This window comes from Eurosta solidaginis, chromosome 3, assembly GCF_040869045.1.
Source record: "Eurosta solidaginis isolate ZX-2024a chromosome 3, ASM4086904v1, whole genome shotgun sequence".
NCBI classification, from domain to species: Eukaryota; Metazoa; Arthropoda; class Insecta; order Diptera; family Tephritidae; genus Eurosta; species Eurosta solidaginis.
The window spans coordinates 119,677,322-119,695,359 of NC_090321.1; the positions used below are offsets into that span (position 1 = coordinate 119,677,322).

Here is an 18,038-nt window from a genome sequence, read left to right on the forward strand (position 1 = left end):
TAGAATTTTACAGGAAGCAAAGCAATCAAAAAGCGGCCACAAAAGCTCACGTAAAGAAGTTCTTCCAAAAAAACCATTCGAGAGTGTTGAAGAATTTGAAGCATTTGAAAAAGGATTCAAGATGATTCCTCGAAATACGAAGATTTGGTAATTATAAACTTACATTTTTAACAACGATAGAATTAAAAAAAATTTTATAAATTTGAAACTATATTTTTAGGTCGAAAACATATCAAACATAAATAGTGCAACCGCAGAAAAATTTATTAAAACTGCTTGGCGTAAAATTCTGACCGATGGTGCATCTCAGAATTTATGCTTTAAAACAAATACCAAAATAGCTGCAAGAGCTTTAAGCGTTACGCCTGATTTAAAAAGTATTTACGACAACTTTGAAATGTTTATGCAAATTAATTAACTCTTTTTATACTTAGGTTCATTTTCAAAAAAATTTCCGCAATCATCTGATGAAGAGTTCTCACGCACAACCGTCACGTTTTTCCAACATGCTAAAGGAAGACTTAAAAAGCGCACAACATACAAAAATAATAAAAACATCAGCTTAGATGCTTAAAGTATTACACAAATTAAATAGAAAATGAAATCAAATGAACTTAAATAGGCTGATAAAGCTGTATGTAAACAGATTTTAGTTTTTAAACGGTTTTATTTAACTTGCCCTTATGAGTTTTTGTTTTCACTTTTTTTTAATGAAATCAGTAATATCGTGTACCTGAAGTCGTTTACTTTGATCATTATTTCATAATTTTAAGAGTAAGAAAATTTAATTTACAAACCGAAATGTGTACAAACATGAATGTGTGATACATTTTATTTTTATTAAAATTATTTATGTAAAATATTATTATAAGCAAAAATATGTATGTAAATGATTCGAAAAGCTCAAAACATATTAAACATTCATGTAAAAATAAAACAAGTTTTCCGTTTTATTTCAAATTCACATTAGAATCCCATTAGAGAATTACATTAGAATTCGATTGGAGAACTATCTTTTTTCTCGACTGGAGAACTATGTCCAATTTTGTTTGAGAACCCTATGTTTCTCCAGTGTTTCTCGACTTTTCCTCTTAACTTAGAGATTAGAGAACTGGGCTAGTTCCCTAATCGATACCTAGCTCCAGTGTTGTGGGGTAATTGTAGACATCACAAAGTAGCTAATGTTGATGCAGCAACTCTGTAAATATGAAAAAAGCATATTGTTATACATATATGGTAATCAATAACTCGGGCGCTGAAAGTCATACATGAAAAGTTCAAAGTTCATCTGCTCGCAATCAAATTCTCTAAATTTTGCGATTGGCAATTTTTTATTACAATAAACTCATTAAAAATACTATGGTACAAAAAGAAATTTTCATTCTCTCTTTTTCGCTAAATTGGCAAATCCTATTGAATTCGTTAACAAAAGACCAACAAATTTTTTGAAGTACCCCAAGCCACCATGCTTGAAGATGAATATCAGAGGCGTAGTGAGCTTATTTTGCGCCTAGTGTTATTCCGATACGAATAACTACGAGTACATACTCGAGTAATTTGCTCAAGTACCGAGAATTTTTCGTAGTCGATTACCTCGTGCAAGTACTTTCTTAGGTCTCGCGCAATTTTTTATTCCAAATTTTCCTTTTTTTGTAAATATATATTTAGTGAAAAAATCGCATCCTCTTGTGTTATCATCTCTTCTCTTGCCTTGTATCCCCTTCTCTTCTCTTCTCTTCTCTTCTCTTCTCTTCTCTTCTCTTCTCTTCTCTTCTCTTCTCTTCTCTTCTCTTCTCTTCTCTTCTCTTCTCTTCTCTTCTCCTCTCATCTCTTCTCTTCCTTTCCCTTCTCTTATCTTCTCTTCTCTTCTCTTCTCTTCTCTTCTCTTCTCATCTCTTCCCTTCTCTTCACTTGTATTCCCATCATAGTCATGGCGGCGTATTGTTGATTTTTAGTTTGGGTGAAAATATAATAATTTCAATAGAACTAAAAGAAAAAGGCACAAAAACAACGAAAGAATAAGTGACACAAAAACACAAATTTTTAGTAATTCCCGCTTTCCTTTACATACATATTTGTATGTACTTTGCAATATTTTGCTTTGCTCATCAGCTGATCTATCATCACTTGAATGTTTATCTGTCATCAGCTGGTCTGATCTACTCCTAGGGGCGCCACCTGTTTGTGAGTTTTGGCAACTAAAATATAATAACTTAAGGTGACCATATTGCTTGTGTATTTATGCATGAGATCGTCCGTTGATATTGCTACTTGATTTGTTATTGTAAAAAACAAGGGTATACGCATTCGGTTGCAAGTAATGTCTCACGGTGCTCCACATGCGCTCAAGCGACGAGCAAGCTAAGGCTCTCCTATTGCCAAATCGGCCAAGCTTGAAGAGAGTGCCATCCTGTCAACTGTTGTTGCACCTTGCGCGACGTAGAAGAACAAATTCTAAAGACGTCGGATAAGCTGGATTTTATTATTGAGAGGCTATCATCCAAGATAGCTGACCTTGAGAATAGGCTGGATAAGAGGATAAACGAAGAGGTCGCTCAGCTTGTTGCCAAGTCAGACATATCTGCGAAACACATTTCTATACTTGAGTCCAGAATAAATTAATTTATGAGCGAGGTGGAAACACTAAAAAGCAAAATTGAAAGCCTGAGTATCGAGAAGAAATCGGTGGAGTTTGCAGAAGACGCGGTGATTTTTGGAGTACCATATGCTGAAGGGGTGTTTAACCAGGTTTGCCTCTCAATAGACTTCCTAGCGCCAAAAATTCGATATATTTTCCGAGCTCGGAAGTCAGAAACTCGACCAAATAGCGTAATAATAATTAAATTTCATTCTTCCATTGACCGTAATAAAACACTTCGGGCTTTTCGTGACCTTAGAAAGAGAGCGAGAGCAACAGTACCATTAGATATAGTCAGACTTAACGGCAGGTTTAGTATCTACGAAGGTTCGTCGCTGCATAACCGAAAGATTTTGCATAAGGCAATAAAGTTAAGACGAGAAGGTGCTCTTGTTTCTACATTCACGGTGCGTGGATCCGTTTACATAAGAGACATCAGGCACTCCCCAGCAATAGCTATAACTGAGCTCAGTGAACTTCAGAAATACTCTCTACCTCGTACATAACCTTAGGTGTAACCATAGTTTTTCTTTTTCTTTTTTTATGAAAAGGTGGTCCATTCAAGGTTCGGACACATCAGTTTATACAATTCTTTTTATATATTTTATTTATTTTTATTTATTTTTTATTTTTAATATTAAATTCACTTAAACCATGTCATCTGATGATAGCATGCGTTGGGTTGGAAATAATAGTCGCATTATGATTGATGTCTTGTGCCAGCAAACGAGGGGATTTAGGATTGTGCACTTCAATGCTACGAGTTTAAATGCTGAAAAGATGGACTTTGTTAGATGCCTATTTGAGTCATCGGGAGTTGATGTGATATGCGTAACAGAGACATGGTTTTTAATGCATTTGGAAGATGCCCATTTCGGTATTAATAAATATAAGTTGATGTGTAACGACAGAATATCAAAAAAAGGGGGAGGTGTGGCAATCTACTAAAAAACCAAAATTCACATGAGACCTATCATAAAGTCAGAATGCTTGGGGAATAACACTGAATATTTGTTTGCGGAACTGTATGAAAATTCGAATAGAGCTCTTATCTCTTGTGTGTACAATCCAAATAAACATGTTAGTCTTGACTCGTTTTTTGTAACTATGTCCTCGTTATTGGTTAACTATGACAACCTCGTTGTTTGTGGTAATTTTAATGCAAACCTCCTTGTTCGGGATATTCGTACCGTTAGCTTGTTGGATGAGATTGCTGGTGCTGGTCTACATGTTGAGAACATGCTTGTGCCCACGAGATATTTTACAAACAGTTCTCCGAGTTTACTTGACAACTTTATTACATCAGACCCTAGGGCTGTTATAAAATTTGACCAAATTTCTTTTCTTTCAGACCATGAATTGTTGTTTTGCACCCTTGACTTGCCTTTTGGTTGCCGTTGTCCAAGTATGTGATATACATATAGAGATTTTCGCTCCATTAATCATAATGATTTGTTTTCTGATCTATCAAGAGTAGACTGGTGCCAATGTTTATATTATGCTACTGCCAATGACAAGCTGAGTTTTTTGAACACGGAAATTCCAAAAGCGTATAATAACCATGTTCCCGAACGTCGAAGTAAGTGTAAGTCTATCTTTTGTGCGTGGTACAACAGTAGAGTAATTGTGGAAGTAATGAAACGCAACAAGGCATATCGAGAGTGGAAAAGGAATAGGACTAAAAATAACTGGAATTTATTCAAAATTGCCAGGAACACTGCAACAGAACTGTTCGACTTCAAAAGCGTAAAAACTTTATGTCTAAAATTGATACATCACTCCCGTGTAATATACTTTGTGGCGTAATCTGAAAGACCTACGTGTATGTGGCAAGAAAAGTGTGGACTGTAAACTAAATGCTGATGTGCTAAGTACCGAGTTTGTCAGGACTCCAAGAACTAATGTGCCTGATAATTTCACGGCCTCTATATCTATGTGCTACTCAGACACATCATTTTAGTTTTCAACTGTATCTGAGAGTGATGTTGCCAGATGCATATTTAAAATAAGTTCCAATGCAGTGGGAGGAGATGGTATTTCAATGATATTTGTTAAATATATATTGCCATATATATTAAGCTGCCTTACGCACATTATTAACCACTGTATTACAACATCATGCTTCCCTGACCTGTGGAAGGACGCAATTGTAATGCCTGTGCCTAAAAATAGAGATGCAAGTTTACCAAATGATTTTCGTCCCATAAGTATTTTACCTGCGCTGTCAAAGATTTTTGAAAGTCTACTCTCGGAACAAATTACCCTGCATGTCCAAAACAAGAAACTACTTTCTTCCTATCAATCGGGATTTTACGGTTAAATAAAAATAAATAAATGTAAGGCGCGATAACCTCCGAAGAGATCTAAGGCCGAGCTTCTCTTCCAATTTGCGTCGTGCTCCTCTTGATTTTCCCTACAAATTGGCCGGACGGGACCTACATGTTTTATGCCGACTCCGAACGGCATCTGCAAGGCAGATGAGTTTTCACTGAGAGCTTTTCATGGCAGAAATACACCCGGAGCGCTTGCCAAACACTGCCGAGGGGCAACCCCGCTTAGAAAAATTTTCTTCTAATTGAAAAACCTTATTTCTAAAATTTTGATGTTGCTTTGCCCGGGGTGCGAACCCAGGGCATACGGTGTGGTAGGCGGAGCACGCTACCATCACACCACGGTGACCGCCATGATATACGGTTATCCTTTGATAAAAATGAGCTAACATTGCTTTGCCTCTTAGACTTCTCGAAAGCTTTTGACTCCGTTAATCACATTTTACTATGCACCAAACTAAGAAAATATTTTGGAGTTGGTGAAAATGCAGTAAAAGTTATGAGTAGCTATATGACCGGCAGATATCAGCGAGTGGACACGGGCTACGATTTATCTCAGCCAAAACCATTGACCATGGGAGTTCCACAGGGCTCTATCTTTGGACCTCTATTATTCAGCTTGTTTATTAACGACATTTTTCTACAGTGCAGCTACGTTAGCTTGCATGCCTATGCTGACGATGTGCAAATATACTTGGCTGATTATTTTAGCAGGACTAATGACTTATGCTCTAAATTAAATGCTGACTTACTAAGTATTTCTCGTTGGGCTAGTAAAAATGGTCTTTGCCTCAACACTAATAAATCTTATGTTTTGGCAATCTCTAGAAAGAAGGTCGTAATTGGTAACCTCCCAGCCATATATTGATAAGAATTTGATAAAAATAGTTAACAAGGTAAAAAATCTTGGCTTTATAGTAAATTCCAGCCTTACATGTACAGATCATATTAATTTTATGGTTGGGAGGGTATACGGTACTCTACGCAATTTAAGGCAAACGTCAATGTATACACCAGCCGTTATACGTAAAAAATTGGCCATTCAGCTATTGTTGCCGATAATCACTTATTCAGAGTTAATATACAATAAACTAGACTCTTGTTCTGCCCATAAAATTTATATAGCCTTCAATCATATAACACGCTATGTATACGGTCTAAGTAATTTTGACCATGTTTCTGCTTGGAAGTCATTGCTTATGGGCTGTGATATCCATAATTACTTGAAGGCTAGGAGTTGTATTTTTCTTGTAAAACTAATTGCCACAAAATCGCCATCCTACTTATACGAAAAACTTATGTTTCCTATATCTAACCGTTTAAATAATCTTATTGTTCCACATTTCAACTTTGTTCCATCAACTCGACTGTTTTTTGTTAACACCATACGCTCTTGGAACTCTATTCCAGCTACTGTAAGAAACAGTATAAACGAAAGAAGTTATAGACAGATTATTTACAATTTTTTTCATCATAATCGACCTGAATTGGCCACCTATTGTAATATTGTAGTATTTATATATCATGTTCTTTATTTTAATCATGTGGTGGTTTATTTACCTATATTTGCTGATATAATCATATTTTGTGCTTCTTGTTCTTTGAAGGCTGTTAATATTAAGATTTAAATTCTATTGTTCTTGTTTACTTAAATATTTATAAAATTTTCAAGTAATAATGTTTTGTACTATATGTTGTATAACTGACTGTTGGGGTAAGGCGGAGGTGGCATTTGGCATGCTGGCAAGCCCCTGCTAGCTCGTCGGGTGGGGTGAGTTTTTGCTCACCCTCCTTACCTACAGTTATACAAACAAAAAAAGGAGGTTCATGCCTGAATGTATGAGAAAAAAGGGAAAGCTGGAAGAAAAGGACCGTCCGTGTCGGGTGGAGTCATCCCTCCCACTCTGCGTAAAACCTTAACGCAGCCTTCGACGTCGCTGTGACTCCTAAATTTAGCAACGTCCCCTTAGCCTGGCATTTGTCTGTACGTTAATGTCCCATGTCCCTAGCCTGTCTAGTCTGTCACTGTCGCCTCACACCCACGTCCCCTACATTGCACTCGTGCAACACCCACACCAATTTAAAGTGTTTAGCCGCTCATTCTGAGATAAGCTCAACCCATTTAACTAATGAACACGATAGTTTGAATTTCTTCGTAAAACGTTATAAAACTCTTTATTAACTAGTTATACTAAAATAACGATCAAAACAATTCAAAACTTCCTTGATATCGAATTTTCCTTAGGGCTAATGGTTTGAAACTAATTCTATCTAATTATCTGTATAACAAAAAAAAAATATAACTGATGAAGATAAGGTTGCTAAATTGAAGATAATAGAGAAAAGGAAGGGGAAGCTGGGTTGTAGAATTACAGCCAAAAGCACGTTACGTAATTCAAAAGAATCAATACAACGAAAGTCAAAACGATCAGTTTGTTTAATGGCAGAATTGAGAATGAAAAACAAATAATTAAAAACCAATGGAAAATCAAAAGTAAAAAAACTTTAAATTGAAAACTATTGAATAAAAATGAAAAGGGTTTTACGTAAAAAGGAAAATTGGGCAGTGCACCAAAAACTTGACTTCAAAATTACCGAATAAAAATGCGAAACTTTAGCGTACAAAAATTAAAATTCAAAATTACTAAATGCTAATAATGCTTTCGTTATCGGACCGCCACTGTATCACAATAACTCCTTAGTGTCTGCTGGCTTCCAGCAGGTTTGTTTACAATTTTGATGTATACGTATGTTTGTATTTAAACTATTTATGTAGGTAGTAAATAACTTATAACTCTAGCACTTACCGATCAATCCCGCGACGGAGGCGCCTGCGTCGAAGAGAGAGCGTGGCTGTGAAAGAACGTATACATACATATACCTAAAAACCTATGTTGGAAAGTGTTCCAGCCTACCATGGAGGTATGAGAGCCAATGAATTACAATGGAATGTTATTCGGATCCGTGGTCGCGGTCCGAATGAAGGGTTCTTTAATAAGTTGGCGCAAAATAATACGTAGTTATAAGGAACGAAAAATAATAAAAAAAAAAAAACAAATAAAAATGAGCTGATAAGAATTACTAATACAAAATTCAAAATATCCCTCCAAAACTATCAGGGTAAGGCGCTGCAATAATGCAAAAATATAAGGCAAAAAAAGGTGAAAACAAAAATTACTAGGCCAACAATGCGAAGGAAAACGCGAAGAAAAAAAAATGTCCTGAGGAAATAAGTGGTAGTGGAAAGAAAGAAGAAGCAAATAATAAAAGCTATTCGCATATATGAAAAAAGTGCTGAAGTGAAGTGAAGAAAAGATAATAATTTTTAAGTTATGAAGAAGAATATTGAGGCGATAGAAAAAGGAAAGGTAGAGAAAATGAACGTAATTCAAAAGGTTAATGCTTGACGAAAATGTATACTAGGGTGCTATAATAAAGTTCAAAAAAATTCAGTTCCGCTAAAAACCTAGCATACAATTAAATGAAAATCAAAATAAAAAAAAATATCGTAAATGAAATTAAACAAGTTTAGGGCAGTGAAATAATAAAAACTTAAACCAAAAACTCCTAAAATTCCTAACTGGAAGTAACTTGCAGTTGTTAAACTTAAAAGGCAAAATAGAAAAAATCCAAAAAAATCACGCAAATGTAATGCAAACAAAAATGCCAAGATCTTAATGCTGCAGCGCTGCTGGTCTCTCTTCTCTCCTCCAGCTCGTGTTCCTCCAGGCTATGCTCAAGTTAATGTAGTGCCTAGACAGGAGCGTCAGGATGCTCCTCCTTCCCCTTTGACGTGAAGACCGGCACCGTCTGTATGTTTCCTCCTCTCTTTACTACCCGCTTAATGTTTAATTTTGGTGTCTGTGTGTGTGCGTGCGTGTCGTGGCACTAATGATGGTGACTGGTGTGGCAAGTTCAAACCTTGGTGCCGCAATCTGAATAGGCAAAGGAAAGGAATTTAAGGGACTAGGATCATGCTGACAACGAAACCAGACATTAGGGTGCATGTATACTTATTATGTTTATTGACTTTCATCGAGTTATGTTATTTTACTTATTTATTTGCTTTTATTTAATTATTCCATTATACCTATTTATACTTATTTATTTATTTATTTTACTTAATTTTATCTGTATATTTAATGTTATCTAGGTATTAGATTTTACTCAAATTTCTGACTTTATGTATTTATGTATGTTATTTTATTTTAATTAGTTTCATGTTTTATTTTATTTTATAATTTTAGTTAATTTATTTTAATTTAATTTTATTTAACTTTTATTATTTAATTTAATTCTATTACTTCATATTATCTTTGTATTTAATTATATTTATTTATTAAATTTTATGAATTTTAGGTATTTACTTTAATTTAATTTACATTTTTAACAATTTTATTTATGTTCAGGAATAGTCCACACGCACCAGGGACTGGGGATGGGGATTTCACTGACTCACCTGAATAGGATCCAGGACACAGAGTTTTTTTTCTATGTGCCGGTGCTTAACGGGCCAATAACGCGGTTAGCAACAACCGTAAACCGAAACTTATTTTTTTTCACAAAAGACTAACTTTGCATTTACCACGACTTTAGTAGCTTCCGCACTCACTTGAATGTACTTTACATTTGAGACATGCCCTGTCATCGTTTGGCGATCTTACCCCATAGATCGAAAGCATTTCTTTCTCACCACTTTCACTCAAGAACGAAAGACACCAATACATACAATCCTATTTTGGCGGGAAACGACAGACATAAACTTTCACGATACTAATTTCACCCACACTAACAGATACATCTTCATACATCTTGATACATTCAAATCACGTTACTAATACACATAAGGGTAACTCCGTTGCTGTTAACGCAGAGATACAGCGGTGTTCGGACTTTTGGAATGTTGCATTGACCCACAGGCTGCTGCTACAGGCTCGGATGCCGCCGATGTTGCATGCAACATGGAGCGTGTCCGTAGAAAGATTCAAGGCGCAGTCTGTACTATCTTGGTCCGGTGTGCCCAACGTGTGGCTTCGACCCACGACCCAAAGCCGGGCTATCCCCTTACCTATTCAATATTTCGTTAAGCTAACGCTTATTTATTTTATGGGCAGTATTCAGAATTATTTTGTCTGATGTCTACTAAAATATATATCACAATTTACTATCTAAAGGACTAGAATATCATGCAGGTTAAACTTAAAGCTATATCACAGGTAAGTATGTAAGCCTAAATAACAGGTGAGAATCTATATCTATATCACAGTTTTGCAGGTTAATAAAAAGGGTGTCAATAAATAAATAAGTAAATAAGTTAGTCAATAGCTAGGCAAATAAAAGAATAAATAATTACAAAAAAAAATAATTAAATGATTAATAAATAATAATATAATATAAAAAATATATAAATACAAATATAATTACTGGGGTAAAACTAAAGGGTATAAATAATTGTCAACATCGATTTGTGGGGAGGCAAAAAAATCGATCCGCCCTAATGTTTATGCACCGTCAAGACTTTACAACATAAAACATGCAACACTTCTACACAAACCACATGCAACATATAAAAACTACATGCAACACATATTTAAGCAACAAAAATATCTTTAGCGCGGTATACGCCGATTCTCTTGCCACTGGTATCGCCGAGTTCGTACATTGAATTTCCAATAGCTTTCAGGACTACACACTTAACTTGCATTGGGGCAAGTTTAGCGTTGTAGTTTTCAATCTTCGAACTCTGCTTGAAATTTCGGCGGTATACCACTTGTCCGGTTTGGAATTTCACATCTTTGCTACGGGTATTATAAAACTTTTTACCTCGCTCATGTGCTAGTTTCAGCTCCTTCATTATAGAGTCCCTAATGATTTGTAGCCTATCTGCTTTAGCATCTATCTGCATATCTACATCTTTAACTGCACCGAATTTGCGGCATATTTCGTATGATGCCCCATGTTGTATCATGGGCGTGCCAAACGTGGCATAGTATGGGGAGCAGTTAATCGACGTGTGTACTGCACTGCGGAGGGCAAAAGCCGCATCGTTGATACACCTATTCCGAGTTTTTTTGATTATCCTTAATGAAGGACCGCACTATTTGGAGCACGGAGCGGTTAACCCTCTCCGCTGCATTCCCTTGAGGGGAATAAAAAGCAGTTCTTATATGTTTAACTCCATACTTTTCTAAAAATTTGCTAAACATGTCGGAGACAAATTGTTTTCCGTTATCGGCGTGAATGTACTCCGGAACCCCAAAGATGTGAAACACCTCTTTTTCCAAAAATTTACAATCATCTACAGACGTGGCTTTGCGCATTGGTTTTAAAAAGACGAACTTTGAAAAATGATCAAGGCACACAAACATAGACATTACCATCACTAGTACGTGGGTATGGACCCATAAAGTCAATAAACAAACGTTGGAAAGGTCTTTCGGTTACGTGTTGCTTTCCCATGGGCGGTTTATGAAAAAGCTTTGAGTTTTATTTCCCTTGCATACTTCACACTCTTTTAGGAAGGTTTGTACATCGGTTACCATGCCCGGCCAATAGTATTTTTTCGCGTATTCGGACTAAGGTTTTATGGATGCCTCCATGTCCGGCTGAAGGTGAGCTATGGGAGGATTCCACCAACCCTGCGCGCAACTCCGACGGTACACAGAGTTTCCAGGCTTGGTCCTACTGAAGATCGTCCCCCCGGTAAAACTGAGTCCGTTTATATACGTAAGCGTCCGACACGCATAGCTCTGGAAGTTTGTCCTGGTTTTCTGTCACGGTTTTTCTAAGTTCGTCATACTCTTCAGTTCTAAAGTAGTCCGAGTCCAAGTCAACGTCCATTAGTCTGTCTGATAGCTGCATTTCCTCGATGTGCGCTCGCGATAGCGTATCGGGTACAACATTGAGTGCTCCTTTTCTGTGCTCGATTTGAAAGTCGTACGCCTGAAGTTTTAAACTCCACCGCGCGAGGCTTCCTGACAGGTCCTTTTGGTTCATGAACCATTTAAGACTCGCGTGGTCGGTTATGATGGTGAAGGGTAAACCTTCGACGTACGGCCTAAATCTTTTCACACTCATCACCGCAGCGTAGCACTCAAGCTCGGTGATACTGTAATTACGCGGCGCTTTGTTTAGTTTGGCGGAAATTTAAGCTATGGGTCGTTCGTTGTTCTCGTCGTCTAACTGAAAGAGTACCCCGCCCACTCCGTCCGTCGAAGCATCGCACTGGATGTAAAAGCGTTTGTGAGACAGTCGTGCAGCGGCGCTGCAATGGTTGCGTAGTCTTGGATAAAACGGCGGTACCAGGCTGACATCCCTAGGAACCGTCGGAGCTGTTTTGGCGTTTTTGGTTCGGGGAAATCCCTCACCGCCGCGGCTCGGCTTTCTTCTCTTCTGCTGTATTTTCACTATCCTTCACCCCGCTTTCCTTCTTAAAAATTTTGACGCTGGGTTGGTCTCCGGGTATTCTGTCTCCTGGCGAGAGCTCCCGGTAATCTCCGCCAGTTAGCAGTTCCCCTTCTTAAACACACAAAAAGACGTATCGTTACCACACGCAAAACAGATCATATTATGGAACGGGGACTTACAATGGGTTTCTTTCTTTAGCTCGGACGGATTCTTTACAAAAAAGTCGACAGGCATACCACACGCATAACACAACATTAAATGGTAAGGAGACGCACAAAAAGCATTGGTGGTGGGATTAGGGCTGAACGTTGCCTTTGGCCGTGCCGAATTTCTTTGGATTGTTGTAGTCGTTTGTTGCTGGAATGGCGTTCTACGCTGGAAATTATTGTTTGTGATTGCGTCTACGGGGGCCTGCTTTACTTCCTCATCCGCAGGTGCCGCTTCGGGATACACGAACTCACTAACGGCTTTGGCCCTACTTTTATTTTCTTTTATAAGCCGTTCCGCTCGCCTACACTCAGCCTTTATCCCAGCCAGCGTGTTGATTTTCGACGCAAACGTTAAATTTGCCAAGTAGGGCTTCAGGTTCCCCCTAATTATCCCTACCAGCTCCTTCTCTGGGATACTTTTCCGGAGCCGGAAAGTCAAATTATGGACCTCACCGTAGAAGTCATCGAACCCTTCCAGTGGCTGTTATTTAGATTCCATTATCTCGCGGATTATCTCATAATCGGACTCTGCTGTCTTGAAGTGGGCTAGCAGCTCCGCCCTTAGCTCGGAGTACCCAAACTCGGGTTCATCCGAGTGGTCCTCTAACACCTGCCAGTACCACTTCAAGGCAGAGCCCGTTACGAGACAGTGGAAGTCGGCGAAGAGCTGGAAGTGTGAAATATTATGTTGCTGTCGCAACTTCTCAATTCTAAACAGAAAGCTCTCCACCGTTATTCCTTTACTCGTACCATTAAACTTCACGTGCCACTTGTCCAGGTCCAACTTCTTCCATTTCGGTGGGTCCTGGGTGTTCCTCGATGCACCTGAACCCCCCAACGTAGCATTTGAATCGCCACGCTGGTTGGCTGCTTCATTCCTACCACTCCTCTCTGGAGTCGATAACTGACCAGGCCGGTTACCTATCCCCTGCGCCGAGATTTCCATCACAGCGACTCGGTTACTGAGGTTTGCAATGTTGTCGCGGATATTGCGGACCTTGTCCATATACTGCACCATCACCTCATTTTGTTGCGCCATCATTGCCACCATATGGCTTAGTTGGTTTATGTTGATGGCCGTTGAAATTGGTCTGCCTTGCTGCTGTTCCGCAACATCAGCACCCTGGTCCTTTGATGGCTCCTTGCGTCTAGGGATAGCCCCGGGTCCTGATCCGCCAACTACTCCACCAGCTGCTCCCTCCTGCTCGGTGTCAGCTATATTGAAAGGTTCGTCGATTTTCCTCGAAAAACTACCTTCCCCCCAGAAAATGAAAACGTTTCGGTTACTCTGAAACTAGACGGACGGACTGATTGGACTACCTGTTCCCCGGATGACCTAAAAACCTGCGAAGCGCACCTGTTAATTAGGTCCGTTGGTAAGCACTCGGAATGAGGTATGCCCGTATCGATTTGGGTAAAAATGGATCCGATGACCTCGTTCCGCAACGCCCTGGTGATACTTCGAGTCACTATTCGATCCGTGTTCAACCCCAGTCCACCAACAACTTCTTCCTGTGCGTCCCCCTCTTCCATACAAGGAACTTTCTATACTATTACGAGGTCTGACTCGCCAATCGATGTAGGCACCGAAAGTGTGTATAAGGGTTAAGGGCCACAAGTAAACAAGGTTTCCAGCTAGAATCCCAAAACAAATAAACCAAAACAATCGAAGGCTCGGCCAAGGGCAGGAAAGAAAAAATTATACAAAAAATTTCAAAGCGAATTCAAAACTGAATTGATATATAACTAAAACGAATTCAAAACTGAAATGATTTATAGCCAAAATGAAAAAAAATATACTATAAAAAAAATGTACGAAAGGGGAAAGAAACTATTATAGGCCACGGCACCGGAGATTGTAGTCGTAGTAGTTGTAAAAAAAAATAGGAAAATTTTAGAAATTCAACAGAGAACAATCTTAAAACGTATGTAATAATAGAAAAGGGACTGAAAAGTAATAAAAATAATATAATAGTGTAACGAATTTACGGCAAATCCTCTTATTTGCCCTTTTGCTAGGTTCGTATCGCTAAACTGTTGAATAAATAACTCCAATATTGAATAATGGAAAAATGGCCTTTATTAAAATACTTCACAATAAAACTCAAACTGTGCAACGAATAGCTTAATAACCAAACTGATAGCTTAAATGAACTGACTTTCAAAATAATACTGCTATTGCTCGCTAGATATTGTCCTAGTCGTAACTGCTTGACAACTCAAATCAACTGAATTACAGCGCCTCTACATCTGTCGCCTTTTATACTCTTTGGTTTCCTCGTTCTCATTTTCTAGAATCTACTAGCATTGTGCATGAGCTCTCAAACTTCTCAGCTATAACTAAAATTGCACAATTTTATACATCTTCTAGGCGCTTCCAGAATCTACTAGTCCAGTAGCTCTCAAACTTCTCAGCTGTAACTACTATTGCACAATTTTATAGTTTTTCTCATTGCATACTTATAGGAGTATCTCAGATATATGCATGTGTTAGTGCATTGACTCTCCGCTGCTCGTATATGTACATGGTACATATATGTAGACGCAGTTATTGTTTCGTTTATGTAGATACATGATGATTGAATTATTGATGTGCATTCACATCACTGCTTAGCATCGGCTTAGAGCTGGTAGCACTCCTTAGTTTTGCTAATATTCGTAACAATAGGAAACCTATTTGGAATCAAAAAATTCAACCAATCCAAATGTTCCTAAATAGTAAAGCAATTTAAACGAAAATTCAAAAAAGTAATAATATGATGAGTAAGAAAGAAAAAAACTTCATATATGAATTTAAGCAAAGAAAAAACTTTATATATATGAATTTTATACCTAGCTAATGAACGGGTTAATCAAAAATTCAGAAATTTTAAATGTTGGAAATTTATGAACTACTATGTCTAAAAACTAGTAAAGATAAATAAAAAAATATAAGTAGCCGAAATTCCAAAAAGAATGATACTTAATGAAAAAATGGGTAAAAGAAAAAAACAAAAAAAAATGTTTAAATACAAACCTAAATTCGACTTTATTCCAAGCCTAAGCTAAAATCCAATACAAGGCGACAAAAAAAGAATATATATATATGTTATTAAACAAAAAAATTATAAAGATCAAAACCCAGAACCATTCAAAAAAATTAAGAAGAAAAACAAATTCCAAGTATCACCAAAAAAAGAAGGAATTATAAAGAAAAATTTAATAAGTAACAAAAAAACAAGCAAAATATTGTAAACTCAATGCAGCACGTGTTAAACTTCATCTGTTATGTAAGTTAAACTTAAATTCAAGGAACGTTAACATCAGAATGTAGTTTAAAAAAAAAATAACAATTGGGCCTAAATGAAGAAAAAGATCAAATATAGCAAATAAAAGTTAAATTTAGCAAAAAGGAATAACAAGGATATATCTTATCAACCAAAAAAAAAAACAGGAATATACGTGTGTTATTAAAATACACGCGGTGGTAGATACATATAGTTAATTAATATATGTGTATGCGCTTTGTTTTTCAATTATTTTTTTGTTGTTGCTACAATTTTTGTTTATAGAAATAATTATAAATGTTATTGGTGTGTGTTGGTGTTGCACCTCGGCGAGATCCTAGTGAATGTGAGTGAGTGTCCGTTTGTTACTAGTCTAGGTCCTAGTCAACTACGTCCCCCAAATACGTCCGTTTATTCAGTGTAGCACTACAAGCCTACAAGCCCAGGCCTCAAGCTTGGTTGCCACCTTGCACTATGGTTCAAAATCGAAATATTGAGGAATTAAAGCCAATTATCGACTTTTGATTTTCCCAAAAAAAATAATTACCTTTTATTACACATTACTGTAGTAAATAAAAAATTAAAAAAATAATGTCAGCTGGCTACCACTTGTTTGTCAGAAAGCTTTCAAAGTCTTGGTTTTGATTTTTGTATTCCTAAAAAAGAATTTACTCAAATTATATAAAAATCACAAATGGTGATAAAAAGCAAACGAATTTGAATAAAGTGTGTTTATAAAATGGAAAATATTAATAAAGGTATGTAAAATCAGGAACAATAAAGTTTTTTCTGAAACAATAATAATCTTTAATATATTTTTGAGTTTAAATAAGTCGTGTTGTGTTTTGATTTTTGTGAGTTTTTTCTGTGTTAAATAGAATATAACTATGTTGGATTAAATAGGATCAATATAAATTATATAGGTAATTTCAGCTAATAGTGTCCTCTTTAATGCAAATGTTATTTTATCTGCAAGAGTTTGCAAGCGAGGCTACAATTTTTCAGAGCAAGGTGTAGTCAAAAATGGCGAAATTTTCAAAGTTTGGATTGATAATAAAAAAGATTTTGTTGCGGTGTTCGATTGCGTTGTTGGGAGATTGAAAAACAGCTATGGGGAGGAAGAAATTGAATCAATAAAAAACAAGGTTAAAATTTTTTGTAGAAACGCCAATAGAAAGTGGCAGAAACACAGTGGAAGTGGTTAGAGTGCGAGGCAGAACTTCTCAAAACCGTTACTGCAAAGCCTCGAGGCCGACCAAAACTCCAATATGATATGGTTTGCGAAAGGCAGAAAAAAAATAGCGTCTACAGTGTCATTAGAACAAGAACACAAATCAAATTCATTGCTTCATGCTGCTTCGATTTCGGCGAAACACTCAAAAGAAAAATATCTTCATTATGTTCTCAATGCAGTGAACAAATCTCGTTGTAGGCCAAGCAAGATAAAACAATTAATTGATTCGAAGGTTGTGCATCCAATACCTTTGTATCCTGGGAATGCTATGGCTTTTCTCTTGGAGAATAATTTCACAAAACAACAATATAACAACATTCGGCAACTTAGCAAGTCTCGTAATTGCGATATTTATCCCCACTATAATAAGTTGTTGGAATATAAGTCACAATGCCGACCGAATGGAATACAAATAACAGAAACTACAGCAGTTGTTCCATTACAAAATTTACTCAACCATACCGTCAAACGAATTGTGTTACTCCAAGAAGACGTTCTGCTCCAGTTTAAAGGAGATAATACACTAACTTTAATTTTAAGCTATAGGTTTGATGGCTCTAGTGGACATAGCCAATTTAAGCAAAATTTTTTGAAAATACTCACGAGTCATTTGAACAATCGTTGTTTCTGACGTCAATAATTCCCTTAAAATTGGTAAAATGAGTCAAATGATAAAAGATTTGATATAAACTATAGTCTTAACATGACTCTTATCGATGGAAAAGTTTTAAACGTTTTAACTGATACGAAATCTACCCAAGTTTGTGCAATATGTGGTGCTGGACCAAAAATGTCTATGTCAGTTAAGGACTTGAAATCTCCATGTTTTGAACCTAGATCGGATAGTTTGCAGTACGGTATAAGTCCATTGCATGCATGGATTCGTTGCTTTGAATTTATCCTTCATCTTTCTTACATACTTCATCCGAAAATATGGCAAGTAAGAAGCAAAGA

The 18,038-nt window shown here is 36.9% G+C and overlaps 1 protein-coding gene and 1 long non-coding RNA gene across 2 annotated transcripts in view; one reads left to right on the plus strand and one right to left on the minus strand.

Annotated features, from left to right (window-relative positions):
- On the plus strand, positions 1–532 carry LOC137246624 (uncharacterized). The gene is made up of 3 exons (XR_010951608.1): positions 1–147; positions 221–377; positions 435–532. It is a non-coding gene; the product is annotated as an uncharacterized lncRNA (long non-coding RNA).
- A 538-nt stretch (positions 533–1,070) lies between these two features.
- sxc (O-linked N-acetylglucosamine (GlcNAc) transferase sxc) overlaps positions 1,071–18,038 on the minus strand; it is a 1,061,542-nt gene continuing 1,044,574 nt past the window's right edge. Inside the window, exon 9 of the mRNA XM_067773008.1 lies at positions 1,071–1,198. Within this exon, the coding sequence (XP_067629109.1) occupies positions 1,168–1,198 (31 nt within the window). The 3' untranslated portion in view covers positions 1,071–1,167. The remainder of the gene's footprint in view (positions 1,199–18,038) is intronic.